The following is a 17,442-nucleotide window of genomic DNA, read 5'->3' as shown; positions in this document are numbered from 1 at the left end:
CACTGAAATGAAACAGAAGAGATGCGCCCACCCAGCTGGGCAGTCTCAGCGCCTGAGGCGAGGGCCGTCTTGAGTGACAGGCTCGGCACTCTCAGAGCTTCTGAGACTCCCTCAGCCTTTCTGCGGTCCCTCAGCACGACTCCCCACCATGGGAGACACCACTAGTGCTGAGCCGGCCTCTGAGCACCAGCAGCTGGCAGGCAAGGGCACTCCCAGCCTCCCGCTTCTTGGCACAGCCCTGACACTTTGAGCTGTCCCAGTCCCTTCTTATTTGGACATGAGATCTGCACCCTGATGCCCCTGCCACAGGATCGGGGGGGCCAGAGGGGTACTGAATACCAGCCCTGAAGCAGGGGCCTGGGAAGCTTCTTGGTGTCACTCTCTCACCGGGTCAAGGCTTGGAAAGGCAGCTCTGCGTGCCCCGGTCCCTGGCTGGCTGGGAGCAGGCCTCCCCTGTGCCTGCAGGGACGTCTGCACAGCCGTGCGTTTCCTCATACCTGAGCCGTCCACAGCCGCACGCACCACTCCCGGCCGGGCTCATTACTTAAGACCAGCACACTGGAGGAGCTGGCTGTGAGTCACGGCACCGGCACTGGCAGGGCAGAGGCAGCGCCGCTCACCCGGCTCCCCGCGCACGTGGGAAGGGACCCCTCCCCTCGCCATGGCGTCCCTGGGGCAGATCATCTTCTGGAGGTAGTGCACACTTCTCTCTCCTTGCAGGTGAAGGGCACAGGGGTGGGTCTTGGGGGTGCCGAGACTGCTGGGCTGGCTCATCGCTCCCCACCTAGACTCTAATTTGATCCAGCATTGGGCTGGCAGGAGCCTGGCCCGACAAGAACCTAACTGAACTTCCCTTAACATCACACCCCAGTCACTTGGGGCACCTGTTCAGGGTTAGGCTGGCTTTCTGTTGTGGAGGGCTGACACCGGCTGGGACAGCTCTGGACCAGGGGGTAAGGGTTCTTGACTCCTTGGGGGCTGCACTTAGACACCAAGGCTCCTGTGGGGGCACCATGCAGGGTGGCATGGATGCTTGGTAGGGGGAAGGGCATCAGCAACTGAGGACGGGTAGGATGCAGGGCAGCACTGTACATAGCCCCAGGAGGAGGGAGGGGGCTATGTTTGCTCTGACGCTTCTCTGTGGGTGCCATGTCTCTGCACTGCTGGGTAATTCACTCTAACCCCCGCCCCACCCCCAGCCCCAGGATGGGGTCTCGAGTCTTCCTGGGGCTCCTTGGAGAGGAGACTCTTGCTGCTGCTGCTGCTGCTGCTGCTGCTGCAGCTGAGAAAGCAGGCCTTTGTAGGAGGCCAGGGGCAGCCCACCCTGGGGCTGGACGGGGTTAGGGGGAGACGGATGAAGAAACAACAGGAGGGGCTGCGTGCAATGCTGTCGAGCGGGCGGATCGGCAGAGCTGAGAGATGGGGAGCTCCGCTGACAGGAGGAGCGTTGCTGGGACCAGCCGGACTCCCCAGAGACAGAGAACAAGGAAGCCCCACCCCGCCCACTGCGCCTCTCACTGAGCCCCCTCTAGTCGCCTCTCTTCCCTCAGGACATCACTCACCTTTCTGGAAGCAAAGAGATGGAAAGTGAAGGGATGGTTGGTGATCTGATGTCGTCACAACCCCTGACAGGGTGTAGGAAGACTGAGTGGTTTGTGTTTCTTCCAGTGAAAGGAAGAAAAAAAAGAGAGAGGAGAGAAAACCTCAGCTTAACAGGGAAACGTCTGTGAAGAGACTGGGGGAACATTATTCCCCAGCAACAGCCTAGGAAATTCTCTTCCTAAAACAAAACGTCAGCCCCCTCCCTGTGTCCGCCTGCAATGGCCTGGCCTGCAGCAGGCACCTGGGTGGGCAGTGGGAGCGGTGCTGCAGGACGCTCAGGGCTGGCCGGCGGCGCTCTGCCTCCTGCGCCCGCAGGACGCTCTGCCACTAGAAAGGCAGCAGGTGTGTGGGGGTGAGGGGGGTGGGGGGTGGCTTTCATTTGGACTCTTCCACCCTGCAAGAATGTCCCCAAAAACGCCTACGTCAGGGGGACTGGTGCTTTGCCAGTACCTTCCATCTCCCTGCCCAGGGCTAGGTGCTTTACAGTGGCCTCCTTTAATCCTCCCAGCTGCCTGCAAGGGTTCATTATCACCTCGGAGAAGCGAGGTCAAGTGCTCAAGGCCACGCAGCCGGAAAGAAGCAGGGCAGCATTCACAAACACTCTGCCTGACTCTCTCCCTGGCACGCTGACTCGCCCCACTCCCTGCCCACCCCAGCTCCTGCAGCCCACTCCTCCATACCTGGGTCCCACAGGTGTGAAACAGACCCCGTGTAACAAGTGGCTCTGTTGTCCTAAGGGCCGATATGTGGGCTTCTGACGATACATTACAACCAGCCTGGCTGGTTTTGCAGGAGGATTAGAAGGAGGTGGGTGTTCAAAATGTGGATCCCCTATGCTTCAGAGATCCATTGGAGTTCACAGAGGCTCCTGTTCTCAGCCTCAGATTAGCCCCTCATGCCCTACAGTTGCCAACACAGTGATAATCCACAGGGGCAGCAGATCCTTTGTGCAGAGGGGCCACCAGGAAGAGGGTTGATGGGCAGGCTTGCCGGGAAGCAGGGTCTCTCCAAGTGTGCCCCAGGGAAGCAGGTGGAGCCACCTGGGGGAACCTGGTATCCTGGGGGAGCCTGGGGGAACCATGGTTAGGGCCCCCACTGTCTTTGCCATAGTTCCTTAATTCAATAACAGTACTGTAGTTGAAGTGATCGTGGCCATCAGTGGAGTAGGAGAGCTCGTGGGAGGGCCTGCCGTGCTCTGTGGACCCAGTGGATTATTCTCCTAAATAAGTACCAGAGAGCTTACAACCTTCAAATCTCATGCTCAAATGCATGCCCCAAAGGGAGAGAAGGCTGGAGTGCAGGTTCACTGTGCCTGGCCCTTGTGGGACATTTACAGGCTGCGTGGTCAAAACTCCACTCCCCTTTCCCACCATGGCAGTCAGTGGGCACAGCCCTCACCCATGGAACATTGGTGGAGTGTCTGCTAGGAGTCCAAGGATGGAAAAGTCAGGATCCCTGCTCTGTAACGGTTATTTTCTGGTCAACAACATTAACTGGGCACTTACTATGTGCTGGGCATTGCACCAGGTACTGTGGCAAAGATGACTCAGACACTGACAAGATTATAGACCAACAGGGAGAAAGGCTACCAAATGGTAGGCTATGGAACAATAATTCCAGAGCCATTCATAAACCATGAGACAATCAGAGCAGGATGCATTTCCCTAACTGGAGGCTTTGGGGAAAGTTTCCTGAGCCAGGTGATAGCTGGACTAAGTCTTTGGGGCAGGGGGAAGGTACTAAGTCCTGAAGATTGAGTTGGCATGAGCCAGGTAAAGAAGGGTGGGAAGGACACTCTAGGCAAAGGAATTGGGTAGAATAGGGTAGCACTGAATAGAATAGGGTAGAATAGGGTAGGCTGGGACAATAGAATAAAACTCATGAGCTGCTCTGTCATCATCAGAGCATGAAGTTTCAGGCTGGGGCCACTGAAATGAGCCAGGTGGTGCTGGTCCTTACCGACCAGACTTATGGGTGACGAGGAACAACTGAAGGCTCTCAAGTAGGGGAATCCTTCCGGTTTTCCTCTTTGGTGGGCCAGCCCAGAGGCGGCATGGAGGACGGCTGTGAGGACAGGGAGCCAGGGAGCATGGAGAACAGCAGGAAAACAGCTACAGTCACAAACAGAAGGAATGAGAAGGACCCGAGGTTGAGAATGCTAGCAGGGATCCAGGGGGAGACAACCTATTTAAGAAACATTTAAGATAAATGTTGATATTTGATCAAATGAATGGAGGTGATATCAGTGATATCTGATACATGAATGGAGTGGCAGGTAGCAGAGAATGAGGCATAGGGTGGAACCTGGAAGACCCCCATGTTTCTGGATCAGACAGAGTGAGGTGGGGAAGAAGAGAGATGAGAGTTAACTTTGGCACATGCTGACTTTGAGGTTCCCCCGGGACTTCCTGGAGGAGATGCTCAGTAGGCATGGGAAGGTTTGAGGATGAAACAAGGAGAGGTCAGGCCTGGAGATACCAGTCTGAGAGTCGATGGCCTGGGGTGTCTCCTAAGGAAAGGAGAGGGGCCTGGGATGGGAAACTAAGGAACACTAACATTTAATGGTGGGCAGATGAAGAAGGGCCAAAGAAAGAGCTGGGAGTAAATGGTGGGAGAGGTAAGAAGAGATCAAGAAAAGTCTCATGGATGTCAATAGAGCAGAGTTTCATGGAGCTCACAAAGCTGGTGGGAGTGTAATACAGGCCCAGTCCATCCTGGCACGGATGGGGAGATCCAATCCAGACAAAACTATGGCCTAGGCAGCATTTAAGCAGAACTCATGTGGCTTTGCCCACAGAGGGAGTAAGACATGCTACCCAGTAGTCCCTGCACCCAAATGAGGCCTAGAAGGAGCAAAGGTCCTCTAAGTCTAGGCTGACGGAGGGCTCATGGTTACATTGAGCACACACAGTTGCAGAGAATACCAGGTAGCTGTAACATCTGGTAGGTCTCCTTCCAGGAAGCAGAGCTACAAGTTAAAGCAGAAGTGAGGCCCAGTCGGCACGGATTTCAAATTGCTATTCTGCCATCCTTCCTTCCTCCCATCTCCCCCTGCCTTATTTCCTCCCTCCCTTTTCCCTGGATTCTTCCTCTGTCCCACGCTGGCTCTTCTGTCTGAAGAGAGCTCTTTGGAGCATTTAAAATTGGGGGAAACGACCCATGACAACGGGATTGATGAAGACATGTCAAAGGAAGAAAGCCACAGGGTGGAGAATGAGCAGGAATCCTGCTGCCAGAGAAAGGTGGATGGAAGAGAATGAGGAAGGCTGGAACAAGGGAGGCTCAGGGAGCTTTGCTCACTTGGGAATCTTGGTGTCCCGTTGCCCCAAGCTTTCAAGCTGGTGCCTGGACCAGTCATACCAGACCTTGGTGGCCAGAGACAAGGGTGCTTGGCAACCCAGTAAAAGTTCACTGGTGAGAAAATCTTATCTCCAAAGGGAGATCTCAGCACAGGCCATGTTGACACTTGAAACCCCATTGAGATATAAGAAGTCCGGCCTGGCTTTCACTCTCTAAACCTAGAAAATCTGAGGCTTCAGGGCCTTTGGAGCCCGTTCCCATGAATAGGACAGAAAGATGGACAATGAGATAAACTGCACATTGGAAGCAACACTTAAACAGTTGGCACTGTGTCCCTGTCCCATCAGGAGTATACTGTCTTCCGAGCATGGTTCCCTTTCCCCATTTTCACCTGTTGCACTTCTACTCATTTCTTTCGCCATTCGCCCAAATGCCACTTCCACTTGGAAGTCTTCCCAGATCTTTCTAGTTGCCATTAATTGCTCCTTTTGTGTTTGCAGTTGGCCAGGTTGATGGATATCGGTCTGTGCCTGGTGCCTTTTCCCTCAGGGGGGTTGGGAGGGTCGGGCCTCTGTCGTGTTCCTTGTTGTAGGGAAACAGTGTAGCACCAGTACTGTGTATCTGGGACCTGGAACCAGACTGCATCAGAGGTTCAGATCCTCCTGTCACCTTGAACACTCAACCTCTGTGAGCCTCAATTTCCCTGCCAATAAGATGAGTCTCATAACAGAACCTGATCCTAGGGTCTTGTGAATGAGCTGTGGCGATTATGCGCTTGGCACGCCCTTAGAGCTATTGCTAGAGTCTTTATTTGCAACTCCCTCAACAAGGCCTGATTTATGGCTGGTTCTCCATAGGAATGTGTTGACTTCAACTCCATGACTCCATGGACTGTGCTGCCCCTGAGACAGATGTTTTAGTAAGGACATGGTCTGGATAAAGTGCCACCTGGGTCCCTTCAAGGGAGTGAACCCTTAACAGCTCCCTGTAGAATATTCATAGAGCTCTCCAGATTCTTGTTTTGAAACAAAATCAAGCCCACCTCACCTTTTGTTGTGTATGTGTCTCAGACACTCCTCTAAACCTGCCGATGGCTGGGGCCAGAACAAAGGTCTGGCTCTGCCAGCTTGGCGCATTAAGCCTGGCGAGTGAGCCTGCCAGGTCCTTGCGTATACGAGCTCAGAGTCCACATCTTCCTGATGGGGCCTCGCCGACATCAAGAGCCACAGTCTTCAGGGGCAGCAAGAGCTGTGCAGCTATGACCAAGCACTGGGTAATAGTTAATCAGCTAAACTGCCTCATGCCCCTAATTATCCCCATTTCACAGATGCAAAGGTTGAGCAGCCAGCCAAAGGCAGGCACCAACAGGTCCCTACCTAGGTCTCGAACTGACTTGTGTGAGAACATTATCTTTCCAATCAGCTCTGCTTCACTTCCTGCCCCTTAAAGCAGGACCCATCTCATCACTGGCAAAACTCCCTTCCTCCGGGACCACTGGCTGCCAGGGCCAAGCAGGGGCTGAGCCCCTGAGTTACCAGCCCGTCCGCTGTTTCAGGCAGCTGCTCCAGATGAGTGAGTGTAGGAGTAAGAGGTCACTGAAACTCAGTGAAAATTATATGTTTTCAGAGCTTAAAAATTCAGAAAGTCAGTACACCTACTCATCACTGGGATAATAAATAATAAGTTGTACAACTTGCTCAAGGGCCATACGTTAAAAGTGGGTAGAACAGAGCCCTTTCAATGATCTTACGTTGCCCATGATCCCAGCAGAAAACTGTGCTGGGCCCCAGCTGGCCATGAATTACCCAGACATGAAGGATCCCTAAATCTGGGAGACCAAAGCTTCATCCACATTCACCTTTGACATAGGAAGAAGGGGAATGACATGGATGCTGGAGTTAGAGTGACCTGTGTTCACATCCCAGCCCTCCCTTCCCAGCGGCCCAGCCTTGGGGAGGTCACTTAACCTCTCCGTGTCCTCATTTCCTCCACGGTCAGCTGTGGTTAGTGACAGTGCCCACCTCACCGAGTTGTCGTGATGTCTAAAGGAGTTAATACACGTAAGGAGTTCAGAGCAGCACCGCACACATACATCGTCTGCCTTTACATGTTAGTTATTCTCATCCAGTCGTTCCCTTCCCCTATGCTGACTGAATAACAAAGTGACTCAGTGGGAGGGGGAGGAATGGCAAGCCCAACAGGGTCAGCTGGGTTTAAGGGACCTGGGTGTCCAAATTCAGGGGTTCCAGTGGACTTTTCTATCCTTGTTCTGTGAGAGATGGGAAGATCCTTGGCTGACTGAGGTGGCAATGCTCACTCAAAACTCCAAGTGCTTTGTGTTCCTGCAAACCAAGTGAGTTGAAACCGGAAAAACAAACAAACAAACAAACAAACAAGCTCAAAGTGTAGTCTCCTGACCAGCAGCAGGAGCACCATCTGAGCCTGTTAGAAATGCAAATTCCCAGGCCCACCCTCCAGACCCACTGAACCGGAAACTGGGGGCGCGGGGTCATCTCTCCAGGCTCCTTGACTTCTCAGGGGAATCACAAGGATTTAATCCTCACAGAGGAAAGTTTCACCCGGGATCATTTATCATTCCGCATTTCTCACGGAACGTGCTAAAGAGGGAACAGATGGGCCTTGATGGAAACAAAGGGAAAAACATGGGGTTCCTGCAGGTAAGGAATCCAGGTTGTGTTTCTCTTTACAGTAGCTTTCCCCAGTCCCGACCATCTGCCCGGCGAATGTTTCAGATTTACTTGCATGTCCCTTCCAAACGCCTCCCTCCTGCTCCCAGCACAGGAGAAACGGCAGGCCCTCCCCCTCTTTCTTCTTCTGCAGATTTAGAGTGAAAAATTTCGGAGAAAAGAACCATGAAATATTTCAGACACAGAGACAGGATCCATAAAATTCAGGGGACTTGAATTGTCTCTTTGGGCTTCCTGTGAGCCGTGGCACACCTCTCTTCTCTTCATTCTCAGATGATTATCTTGCTTTGCCCTTCGCTGAGAAAACGGGAGCCTGCAGACAGGGGCTCCCCCATCTTTTCCCAAAACTACCTGCTACTGTCATCAGCGCCCTTTTTCTCTGCCCCCCACCCCCATCCCGGTACCAGAGGATGAGCCTTGCTCCTATCACAGGGCACCCCTCTGTGCCCTGGGTCCACCCCAGCTCACCTCCCCCAGCAGCCAGCATCCTCGGTCTCTCTCTGCTGCCCCGTGATGCTGGGCAGCGTGCAGCCCACACATCAATGTTTTCTGTCTTCAAAGAAAAACCCTCTCTCAGCCCCACAAGCTCTCCAGCCCCCTCCCCATCACTTCTTTCCTTTCTCAGCAAACTTGTTGACAGCTGTCTGGAGTCCTGACCTTGTGGGGCATGGTAGAGGGAAGGTGATGGGGTTCCTGGCACAGATTGGGGCCCCACTGCCTGGGTGCAGGCTCAGCTCTGCCACTTTCTATCCAGTGTTTCTCACCTGTACAGTGGGGATGACCTTAGCATTTCCGTCGAAAGAGTACAAGAATTATGTGGGTTAATACATATAAGGGACTTGATCCGACACTTATTGTAAGCCCTGTATTCTTCTGCTGTGATTCCCTCCTCCATTTACTCTAGTTGGATGTTGTCCCCACTATACTGAGATATTGCTCCTGTCAATGTCAAATTCTCCGTTCTTATTTTCAAAATAGCATTCAACACAGATGTCCCACTACCTCCTTCTTGAAACACTGTCTTCTCTTGGTTGCCATGACACAACACTGTCCCGATTTTCCCCTCCCTACTCCTCGGTAAGGAAGCAGCAGGACTTCAGAGGGACTCCCCAGCAAGCCCTGGGGGGAGCGGTAGCAGCTCCGCAAATCTGCTGGCCTGGGAGTCTCTCCTGCTGGCCAGGTTCCACCTGAGGAACTCCCTGAAGATGACAGCCTGACCCTCTCCCTCTCGCTGCTGAGGGGCTATGGGGGCAACATCTTCAGCGAGACTAGCGAGACATTCTCCCACGGACACAGCTGTATTAGTGAGAGCTAGCTTCCCAGGTTAGCCCACAGAAGTCTATGTAGTTCATTCTCAGCAGTTATGGCGTGCTTATAATAGCAATGTTTTCTGCTGCATTCCTTTCCCATCATAGATGTACACTATTTCTCCAACATTGGGGTTGAACAGGTTTTTGAGGCCTTGCTGAAAATCAAGTCATCATGTATAAATAGCATTGCTGTAGGATCCTCTTCACATAACCAACTTAAATGCAGGCTTTAGAAAATATCCACCAGGGACTGGAAATGCCTGTAAATTTGGGGATCTAAATAGGTGACTGGTCCTTCATCTGAAAGGGCAGGTAGAGGGACCATGCAAGAGGTAATGCTTTACGCATCTCTTAGGTATTTGACCCCGCCCAGCTCAACAAGGTGGCCAGAGCAACATAATTTACCAAAGTCCTGGCTCGGAGGTCATCTGCTCCTTGACACTATCATCCTACCTGCAAAGAATTAGCAGGGGTATACTGGATTTTCCCAGAGGATATTCTGGTATGGACTCAAAGCTTAAGGGGAAGCAGATATTTTTTTTCACTGTGAGACAATATAAGAACACCTAAGGAAATTTTGAAACAAGCAAATGACTATTTTCTTTTTATTTGTGCCCTTTTCAAAGCCAACTGCAAATAATTTTTATATAGTTACTAATAGAGTGTGTATCCTTTCATATTTTGCTTTTGTCATTGAACTTAGGTGTACTAAACTAAATGTTTGAAAGTAATTTTACAGCTAAAAAAATCCTTGTATCTTAATACTGCAGTTCCGTTAATACTAAATGTGCCTCTCCGGTCTTTTACTCCATGCTGGGCCATGCCACCTGGAATCTAAGCCCCACGGCCTGGCAGAGCTCCTCCACCTGCCTGCCTCCTGTTATCCCGTTTCTCTGAATATCATGGGCTCCAAGCTGCATGCATGATTCAAGCACCCAACAGTTTGTGTGTAAGCATCTAAGATGGTGAGCTTGGCAGACACTGCCACCGCAACAGCGTTTCCTGCTGCAGAGTTCTGTCGTCAGGCAAGGCTGGCAGTCCTGAACAGTACTAAATGGGACCATATGAAACTTCTGACATTCAGTTGATTCTAACCTACAAAAATGACTGTTTCACATGGTTCGACCTAGTCTGTGCTCCTATGGGACATTCACTATGCAATGAGCAAAGTCCTAAAATTAAAGAGATCTATGTGGTTGTGATTGCCCCGGTGTTATGAAAATTAATATATGTCAGGACACGCTTTTGAAAACTAGGGGCTGGAGTAACTACGAAAGAACAGAAGTCGTGAACCGGAAAAAGGCGCACCCATGTGGGAGCCCAGAGCAGCACGTGGGGCTGAGCGGAGGCCCGGCAGAGAAAACCAGGCTGGCCCTTTCCCTCTCGGCAATGCCCGCTCACCTTTGATACCCAAAGGGGTCATACGTTTCAGTTTCCCCTTCTGCGGTAATTCCTCCACGATCGACCTGCCTGCAAACAGGCCTTTCTGTAACTGACCTCTGCCCTTCTCTCTCTTAGAAAAGTGTCAGGAGGGTTCACGAGGTGACATCAACAGCTAACCCGATATTCCTCAAATGACAGGTACCAAATAACATGGGTATTATTACCCCTGCCCTCTCACTATTATAATTATTAATTAGTTCATCTTTTCAGGGTATTATCATCATCCTAGTTCATAGGTGTTCATCTAATTTGCTTATAACTGCGAGGCGAGTTAAGCGAGTCTGGATGCAGGGGGGAGACTCGCCCCGGCTGCTGGTGCCTGAGGGAGTGTCTCACGTGCTCCGTAAAGAACATGGACACAGAGCCAGGTCCAAATCTGTTGTTCTCCAGGCACCAGAGCCAAGTGTCCAAGACCGACACCGGAATTGTTAGACAGGGTAGATTGGGGTGGAGTACGGCGAGACAGTGTCTGGACCAGGACTACATCCTCAGTGCTTCCCCTCCTCGACCCTGCCCTACCGCACACACACTGCCCTCCGCTCTCTGGGATCCTTCCCACGTAAGAGCCTGGCACAGGGGTGTCTGTCACCCACATGCCATGTAATGGCCACCAGTGTAACTGACTCTCTGTGGAGTGACTAGGCATTTCAACATGACTCAGCACCTCCCATCGTTCTAGCAGGTCTTAGGTGTAGGCAGGAATTATCCAACACTCTGGGGAAGTGGAAGATTGGAGTTGAAAGGTAGAGTCTTGCTTCCTAGGACGGCACAGAGCTGACTTAATTAAAGTTGTTCGTTAAAACTGGGTGGAGTTTAAATGACCCTAAGTGGGACCCTGGCAGTGTTGCGCCCTGCGGCAGAAGGCAGTGTCCAGGGTGAGCGTGCTGACAAAAGATACCCTTGACCTCTCAGATGCATCACTACACACATGCAGTTACCAGGAAGGGTAAGGACAAGCCCTTTTTGATTTCTCTTGATATCAGTGGAAATAAAGCCTTTCGCTCAGGCTTGCTGAGAGAGTAAACATTGATAAGGCTTAAACAGGCCATGCCATCTTTCAGGTCGTCCCGTCTCATTTGTCCTCTATCCATGAAAGTCAAATATTTATCTTAGAAATACAGGGGTGGGCAGACGTAGGTGTACAGTTGTTCATGTGGGAAAAGACTGCAGGTTGTGATTATTACAGTAGCTTTATTAACTCTATTTTGCACACGCACATCTGGAAACCTGCTGTTGCCCACCCAAGAGCAGTGGAAAGGGAAGGGACTTGGACACTGGCCGCTACTTCTTTTCAGCAGCACCCTTGACTTTCCTCTCCACATCTGTGTGCAACCCCATGCCAGTCACATTAAGCAAGGACAATGAAGGGACCTCCCAGCACTGCCTCGAGGACCATGGTGACTGACAAGGTGCAAAAGATGACCATGCCAGGGACACTGACGGCACCAGAGCTCTCGTGCACTAGCTGCCGTGTCTACATCTCTCACAGAGCAGCTGCCCTGCGCGCTGGAGTAAGGCAGGTTTAAAAATGCACCAAGCCCCACACACCCCGGACTTTAAAACAGAAGTATTGAAAGTCACGGTCTTATGTGCCCATTGCTCATTTCCCTTGGGTGCCGCTTCCAGAGTCTCATACATCATTGGTGTCGGCTGACGTTCTGGCTCTCTCAGCCAACATCTTTTGTCAGTGCTGGGGTTGGCCTCCTTGTGGGATCGCCTCACCAGTCCCTCAACAGCATAACCGTGGTCCCCGGGGCTGGGCTCCTCCCATGTGCCATTATACTTCTGCAAGTTCTTGTTCACTTAACAAATATTTATCAAACACCTACTGTGTCCCTGACACCACAGATCTTAGGGTTAGAGTCCCACACAAGTCACTGGGCCTACGGTCACTCGCAGTGTGGGCTAGAAGGGGAGACGGCCCAGTGAACGCACAAGCACAGCGCGGCACTCGGGGTGCCGCCTCTGGACAGTTCCCCTCTCCCCACCCCGGAGCTGCACCAGCTCCCTCCCCTCCCGGCCATCTAAGCTCCCCGCAGTACTCGCGTCTGTGCACGCCTGTTTCCAGGACCCGCACCAGCTCCTGCCGAGATGTGGGTGGGGGGATGGCATATTTTGCATCTAATCCTCCCACTTTTTCCCATTTTTGAGGTTTTCTTTCTACTGTTTTAGCCTCCTTCTTATTACTTGACTGTCCAACACTACCCTCAGTAAAGTAACTAATGGGCTCATTTATACCAGGTATCAATGACTAACAACATAGAATATTATACTATCCATTTTAAGTGGGGACAAAATCAAAGGAATACAGTTCTTATTTACGGAGTTTCGCTTACTGTCAAGCTAAAGGTGAGGGTACCTGGCGTGGAGGAAGCCTCAGAGGTGGTAAAACAGAGGCCAGTCTTTCCTCCTGCGCCTAGAGCTGCCTTTCGCCAAGGCTCCCCTTTCTGGAGTGACAGGGAGAAACAGCGAGGCAGTCACACCCTCTCCTTCCTCCACCCAACTTCTCAGGAAAGTCTTCGTGGCTTCTGCTCAGTCTCTCCACCCCCCCACTCACAATTACGAGTTCAGTGGAGTAAACGATGCAGACAAGACCGAAAGGATGGAAGAGAGAGAAGAGAGGGCAGCTGACAGCAGATTTCCGGGTTTGGGGGAGAAGAGCCTGGGAGTGGGTTTCTGGGAGAGTTTTGAGGAAATCGCAAGAAGGAAAAGGTCTGGGGAGCTAATAAGAAGTATAGAAGTTGGGAAAGAGGATTTTTAAAGAAAAAAGTTTTGTTGTACACTATCCATGTAATGTCTTTTGAAATCTTCCTAGATATCCATTGGTTTTAGTTAAAATTTTCTGTTGGATTGATATTTCTTTTTTTAAGTATATTTTATTGATTATGCTATTACAGTTGTCCCATTTTTTTCTCCTCTTTATTCCCCTCCACCTTGCACCCCCCCTCCCACCTGCATTCCCAACCCCCCCTTAGTTCATGTCCATAGAAGTTCTTTGGCCTCTCCATTTCCTATACTGTTCTTAACCTCCCCCTGTCTATTTTGTATCTATGATTTATGCTTTTTATTCCATGTACCTTTAACCCCATTCTCCCCCAACCCCCTCCCTGCTGATAACCCTCCATGTGATCTCCATTTCTGTGATTCTGTTCCTGTTCTAGTTGTTTGCTTAGTTTGTTTTTGTTTTAGGATTTTTTTTGTTTTTTTTTTTAAGTTCAGTTGTTGATCATTGTGAGTTTGTTGTCATTTTACTGTTCACAGTTTTGATCATCTTTTTCTTAGATAAGTCCCTTTAACATTTCATATAATAATGGCTTGGTGATGATGAAGTCCTTTAACTTGACCTTATCTGGGAAGCACTTTATCTGCCCTTCCATTCTACATGATAGCTTTGCTGGATAGGGTAATCTTGGATGTAGGTCCTTCTTTCATGACTTGGAATACTTCTTTCCAGTCCCTTCTTGCCTGCAAGGTTTCTTTTGAGAAATCAGCTGATGGTCCTATGGAAACTCTTTTGTAGGTAACTGACTCCTTTTGCTGTTTTTAAGATTCTCTCCTTATCTTTAACCTTGGGTAATGTAATTATGATGTGCCTTGGTATGTGCTTCCTTGGGACTCTCTGAGCTTCCTGAACTTCCTGGAAATCTGTTTCCTTTGCCAGGTTGAGGAAGCTCTCCATTATTTTTCAAATAAGTTTTCAATGTCTTGCACTTCCTCTTCTCCTTCTGGCACTCCTATGATTTGGATGTTGAAATGTTTAAAGTTGTCCTAGAGCTTCCTAAGCCTCTCCTGATTGTTTTAAATTCTTGTTTCTTCATTCTGTTCTGGTTGAATGTTTATTTCTTCCTTCTGCTTCAAATTGTTGATTTGAGTCCTGGTTTCCTTCCCTTCACTGTTGGTTCCCTGTATATTTTTCTTTATTTCACTTTACATAGCCTTTGGTTTTTCCTCTAGTTTGCAACCATACTCAATCATTTCTGTGAGCATCCTGATTACCAGTGGTTTGAACTCTACATCTGATAGGTTGGCTATCTCTTTGTCACTTAGTAGTTTTTCTGAAGTTTCCATCTGTTCTTTCATTTGGGCCATATTTCTTTGTCTCGGTGCACCTGTTACATTGTAGGGGGCTGAGCCTTAGGTGTTCTCCAGGGCAGGGCAACCCACATTGTTGTTGTGGCACTGTATGTAGGGGAGGAGTCGGAGAAGGAACAATGCCACTTTCTTGGCTTTCACCCCACTTTCAGCCACTTCCCCTGCTACCACAAGTGAATTGGGTCCTTCTGGTGCTGATTCCTGGGTGGGTGGGTTTGTGTACATTCTAGGACCCCATGGGCCCTACCAACAGACTCTCCTGTGGGACAAAGTTTCTCCCACCACCACAACTCCCACAGATTTTTATAACCAGAGATTTTGAGGCTTTAGTTTCCCATGCTGGAACCCTGGGTTGTGTGGTCAGTCTTGCTCCCTAGTTGTTCCTCCTGGTTTATCTGTATGAAAATGTGGGGCTGTCTGGTCCTCCAACTGGTCCTCCAGCTGCTGCCATGCTATGCATCCTCTCTGCCCTAGCCTGGTTGCCCATCTCCACCCCTCCTACCAGTCTGGATGAATATTTCTTCTTTAACTCGTTGGTTGTTGGATTTCCATACAGTTCAATTTTCTGGCATTTCTGGTTTATTTTGTTGTTGTCCTTCTTTTGGTTGTGCGAGGAGGCAAAGTGTTTCTATCCTATGCTTCCATCTTGGCTGGAAGTTGGATTGATATTTCTTTGACCATGACATTGTCAAAAACTGGACCACAAGATGTTTTGGCTTTATACAGGTTATAAGATCATGTCTCTGAAGCTAGACATGACTTATGTATAACAATTATGAGCTAATTTCTAAACATGTATTATATTTAGTTGCTAATTTTAGTTGTTCACATAAAATCTTCCCCAAGAGTAATTTAAGGAGGCATAACCCTGAAATAAAAACATGGGCTGCCTCATAAGTATATTTTGGTTTAGTAGAAGATGTTCCAGAATCAGATGAACCTGGTTCGGCATATATCAAATGTCTAGGATGAGCCAGGCAATATGTCTGACACCTAGGGGAGTAAATGTGACAGATATATTGATCCAGCATGACCAATAGTGAAATTTTATTCTCATCTTCCTCTAACCTTTTAAAGGGCACCCAGTAGGGAAATTCATGGTGACACTTCTGAAGCCTCCGATGAAAACCGGGCCTCTCCTTCAGCTGATGGATGTCCCCTCGGCCCCTGGTTCCTGGAAGGGGCACTGCACGCATGACTCCCAACACTCAGGCCCCTCTCCCAGGCAGCCCTGTGGTTAGGCCTCGCCACAGGTCTGGGATACCTGGCCTGTTGGGCAAGCTCCCATATGCCTTCCCGGCTGCAAGAGGAGTGACCTCCGAGTGGGGTTCTGTGCGCCCCTCCCTCACCTGTTCTAGACCACACTGAATTCCTCAAGCACGACTTAGGCGCTGCCCCAGGGTGTCCCCACTGCACCCCGACTTTGTGCTTTGTATTTGTGCATTGGGGAGGGGGAGGAATATGTCCCGATAACACAGAGAAGAAATAGTTTTCTCCAAAGAAATAGCCTCACAAATCTTCTCTCCCTACTTGGAGCCCTGTTTTGTATCCTTCATCTGGTGGAGGCGGCTAAGAGTCATGGAACTGGATGTCAGAGATTCCCTTTTGAAAGTCTACCCAGTGCTGTGGTATCTTGCTTTAGTAGACAGCAACTATTGTAGACTAGAACTTCAGTTAAAGCTTAAACTTCATATCCCATTACACAAAAATAAAAAAAAAATACAAGACCGTGTTCCTGAGAACTTTAGAGCAGACGAAAGGAGATGCAAAGTGTAAACAGATCATTTCAATAGGATGTGACAAGAGCTGTGACAGAGGAATGCGCAGGGGACAACGAGGACTGGGAGACAGCTCCTGACACAGACTGCCGCTGTGCTCCCTCGGAAATTACCTAGAGCAAGGCCACACCTGAAAGAACAAAGCATCCGCGTGGCTTACAAAGTGACAAAGGGAGTGGAAAGCACGCGATAGCTTCTTGGGAACTTTGTGCTTTGGAACAAATGCTAGTGCCTGTCTCCCAGTGACTCCAGTGGCTAGAGGGATAATTAAATCGTAAGTCTTGGTAATACACTATAACTGGTTCAAGTAAGTAGGAAAAGAATCCTTTTCTAAGGATTTGAAAGGAGGCCCAGAAATCCTGGCAGCCAGATGGGAAAGTGGTAATCCTCTCTGAATCCGCCTTGAGGCATCGTCGAAACAGGGCTGTCCTGGGGCCTGGGCCACTCAGCCCTGTCGTCTCATTACTGTGCTCTCGGCCCACGATGGCACCAGTGAGGTACAGAGGACGTGTGGACAGACACAGACCTGGATGCTAGACGTGGAGGAGAGGAAGGGGCCCTTCTCATTCTCTGTATTCTGTCTCCTACCCAAGTCTTTCTTCTCCTTTGCAATAAATACTTCGCACTCTCCCAGCCCCCAATGCCAGCACGAAACATGGCATTATAAAATTGCAAGGAAAACACTGAAAAAGACCAGTGGAGGACTTGCTCCTCTAATGCTGCTCGGGTAGAGAAGAATGGAGCTGTGGCCAGTGAAGTCCTCGACCCCAGTTTATGCTGCTGAGCCCCAGAACCCTAGAGATGTCCCGTCTGCCGGCCGGAGAGGTGCAACCACTGCACACACTGAGAGAGCCATACCACGGCTGCATGCCTCAGAGTCCACAGGACCATTGTAATTTCAATAATTTTACCTATTGCCCCACCAAGCCATTGAAATAGCCCAGGAGTTCAAATAGTTAGAACCCAAAGTATGCCCATCAGGCCCCTCACGCCTGGGAGTTACACACGTGACCACTGTCAGGCCACGCTTCCCACGTTTGGGAATAGCACCCCGTAACCAGAGACCATTCCAGAGCAATGCAGCAGTGTTTCTGTGGGAAATGCCACGTCGGCCCTGCCCAGGGTTTCTCCTGCCAGCTCCGATGGCAGCCCTCAGAAACCCCATCTGGGATAATGTGCCACTTTCACTGGGTAGCGGGAAAATGGCCC

The 17,442-nt window shown here is 50.2% G+C and overlaps 1 protein-coding gene across 2 annotated transcripts in view; it reads left to right on the top strand.

Moving 5' to 3' along the window:
* The first annotated feature begins 317 nt into the window (after positions 1 to 317).
* Positions 318 to 17,442, top strand: part of VTCN1 (V-set domain containing T cell activation inhibitor 1) — a 50,396-nt gene continuing 33,271 nt past the window's right edge. The window contains exon 1 of one of the 2 annotated variants that reach the window (XM_036015144.1): positions 318 to 693. In XM_036015144.1, coding sequence (XP_035871037.1) covers positions 662 to 693 — 32 coding nt within the window. In that variant the 5' untranslated portion in view covers positions 318 to 661. The remainder of the gene's footprint in view (positions 694 to 17,442) is intronic. The other variant, XM_036015143.1, reaches the window with a different exon arrangement.

The sequence above is a fragment of the Phyllostomus discolor genome, chromosome 14 (assembly GCF_004126475.2).
Source record: "Phyllostomus discolor isolate MPI-MPIP mPhyDis1 chromosome 14, mPhyDis1.pri.v3, whole genome shotgun sequence".
Taxonomy (NCBI): domain Eukaryota; kingdom Metazoa; phylum Chordata; class Mammalia; order Chiroptera; family Phyllostomidae; genus Phyllostomus; species Phyllostomus discolor.
The sequence above is the reverse complement of the archived record's forward strand: the minus strand, read 5'-3'. Positions and strand labels throughout refer to the sequence as shown.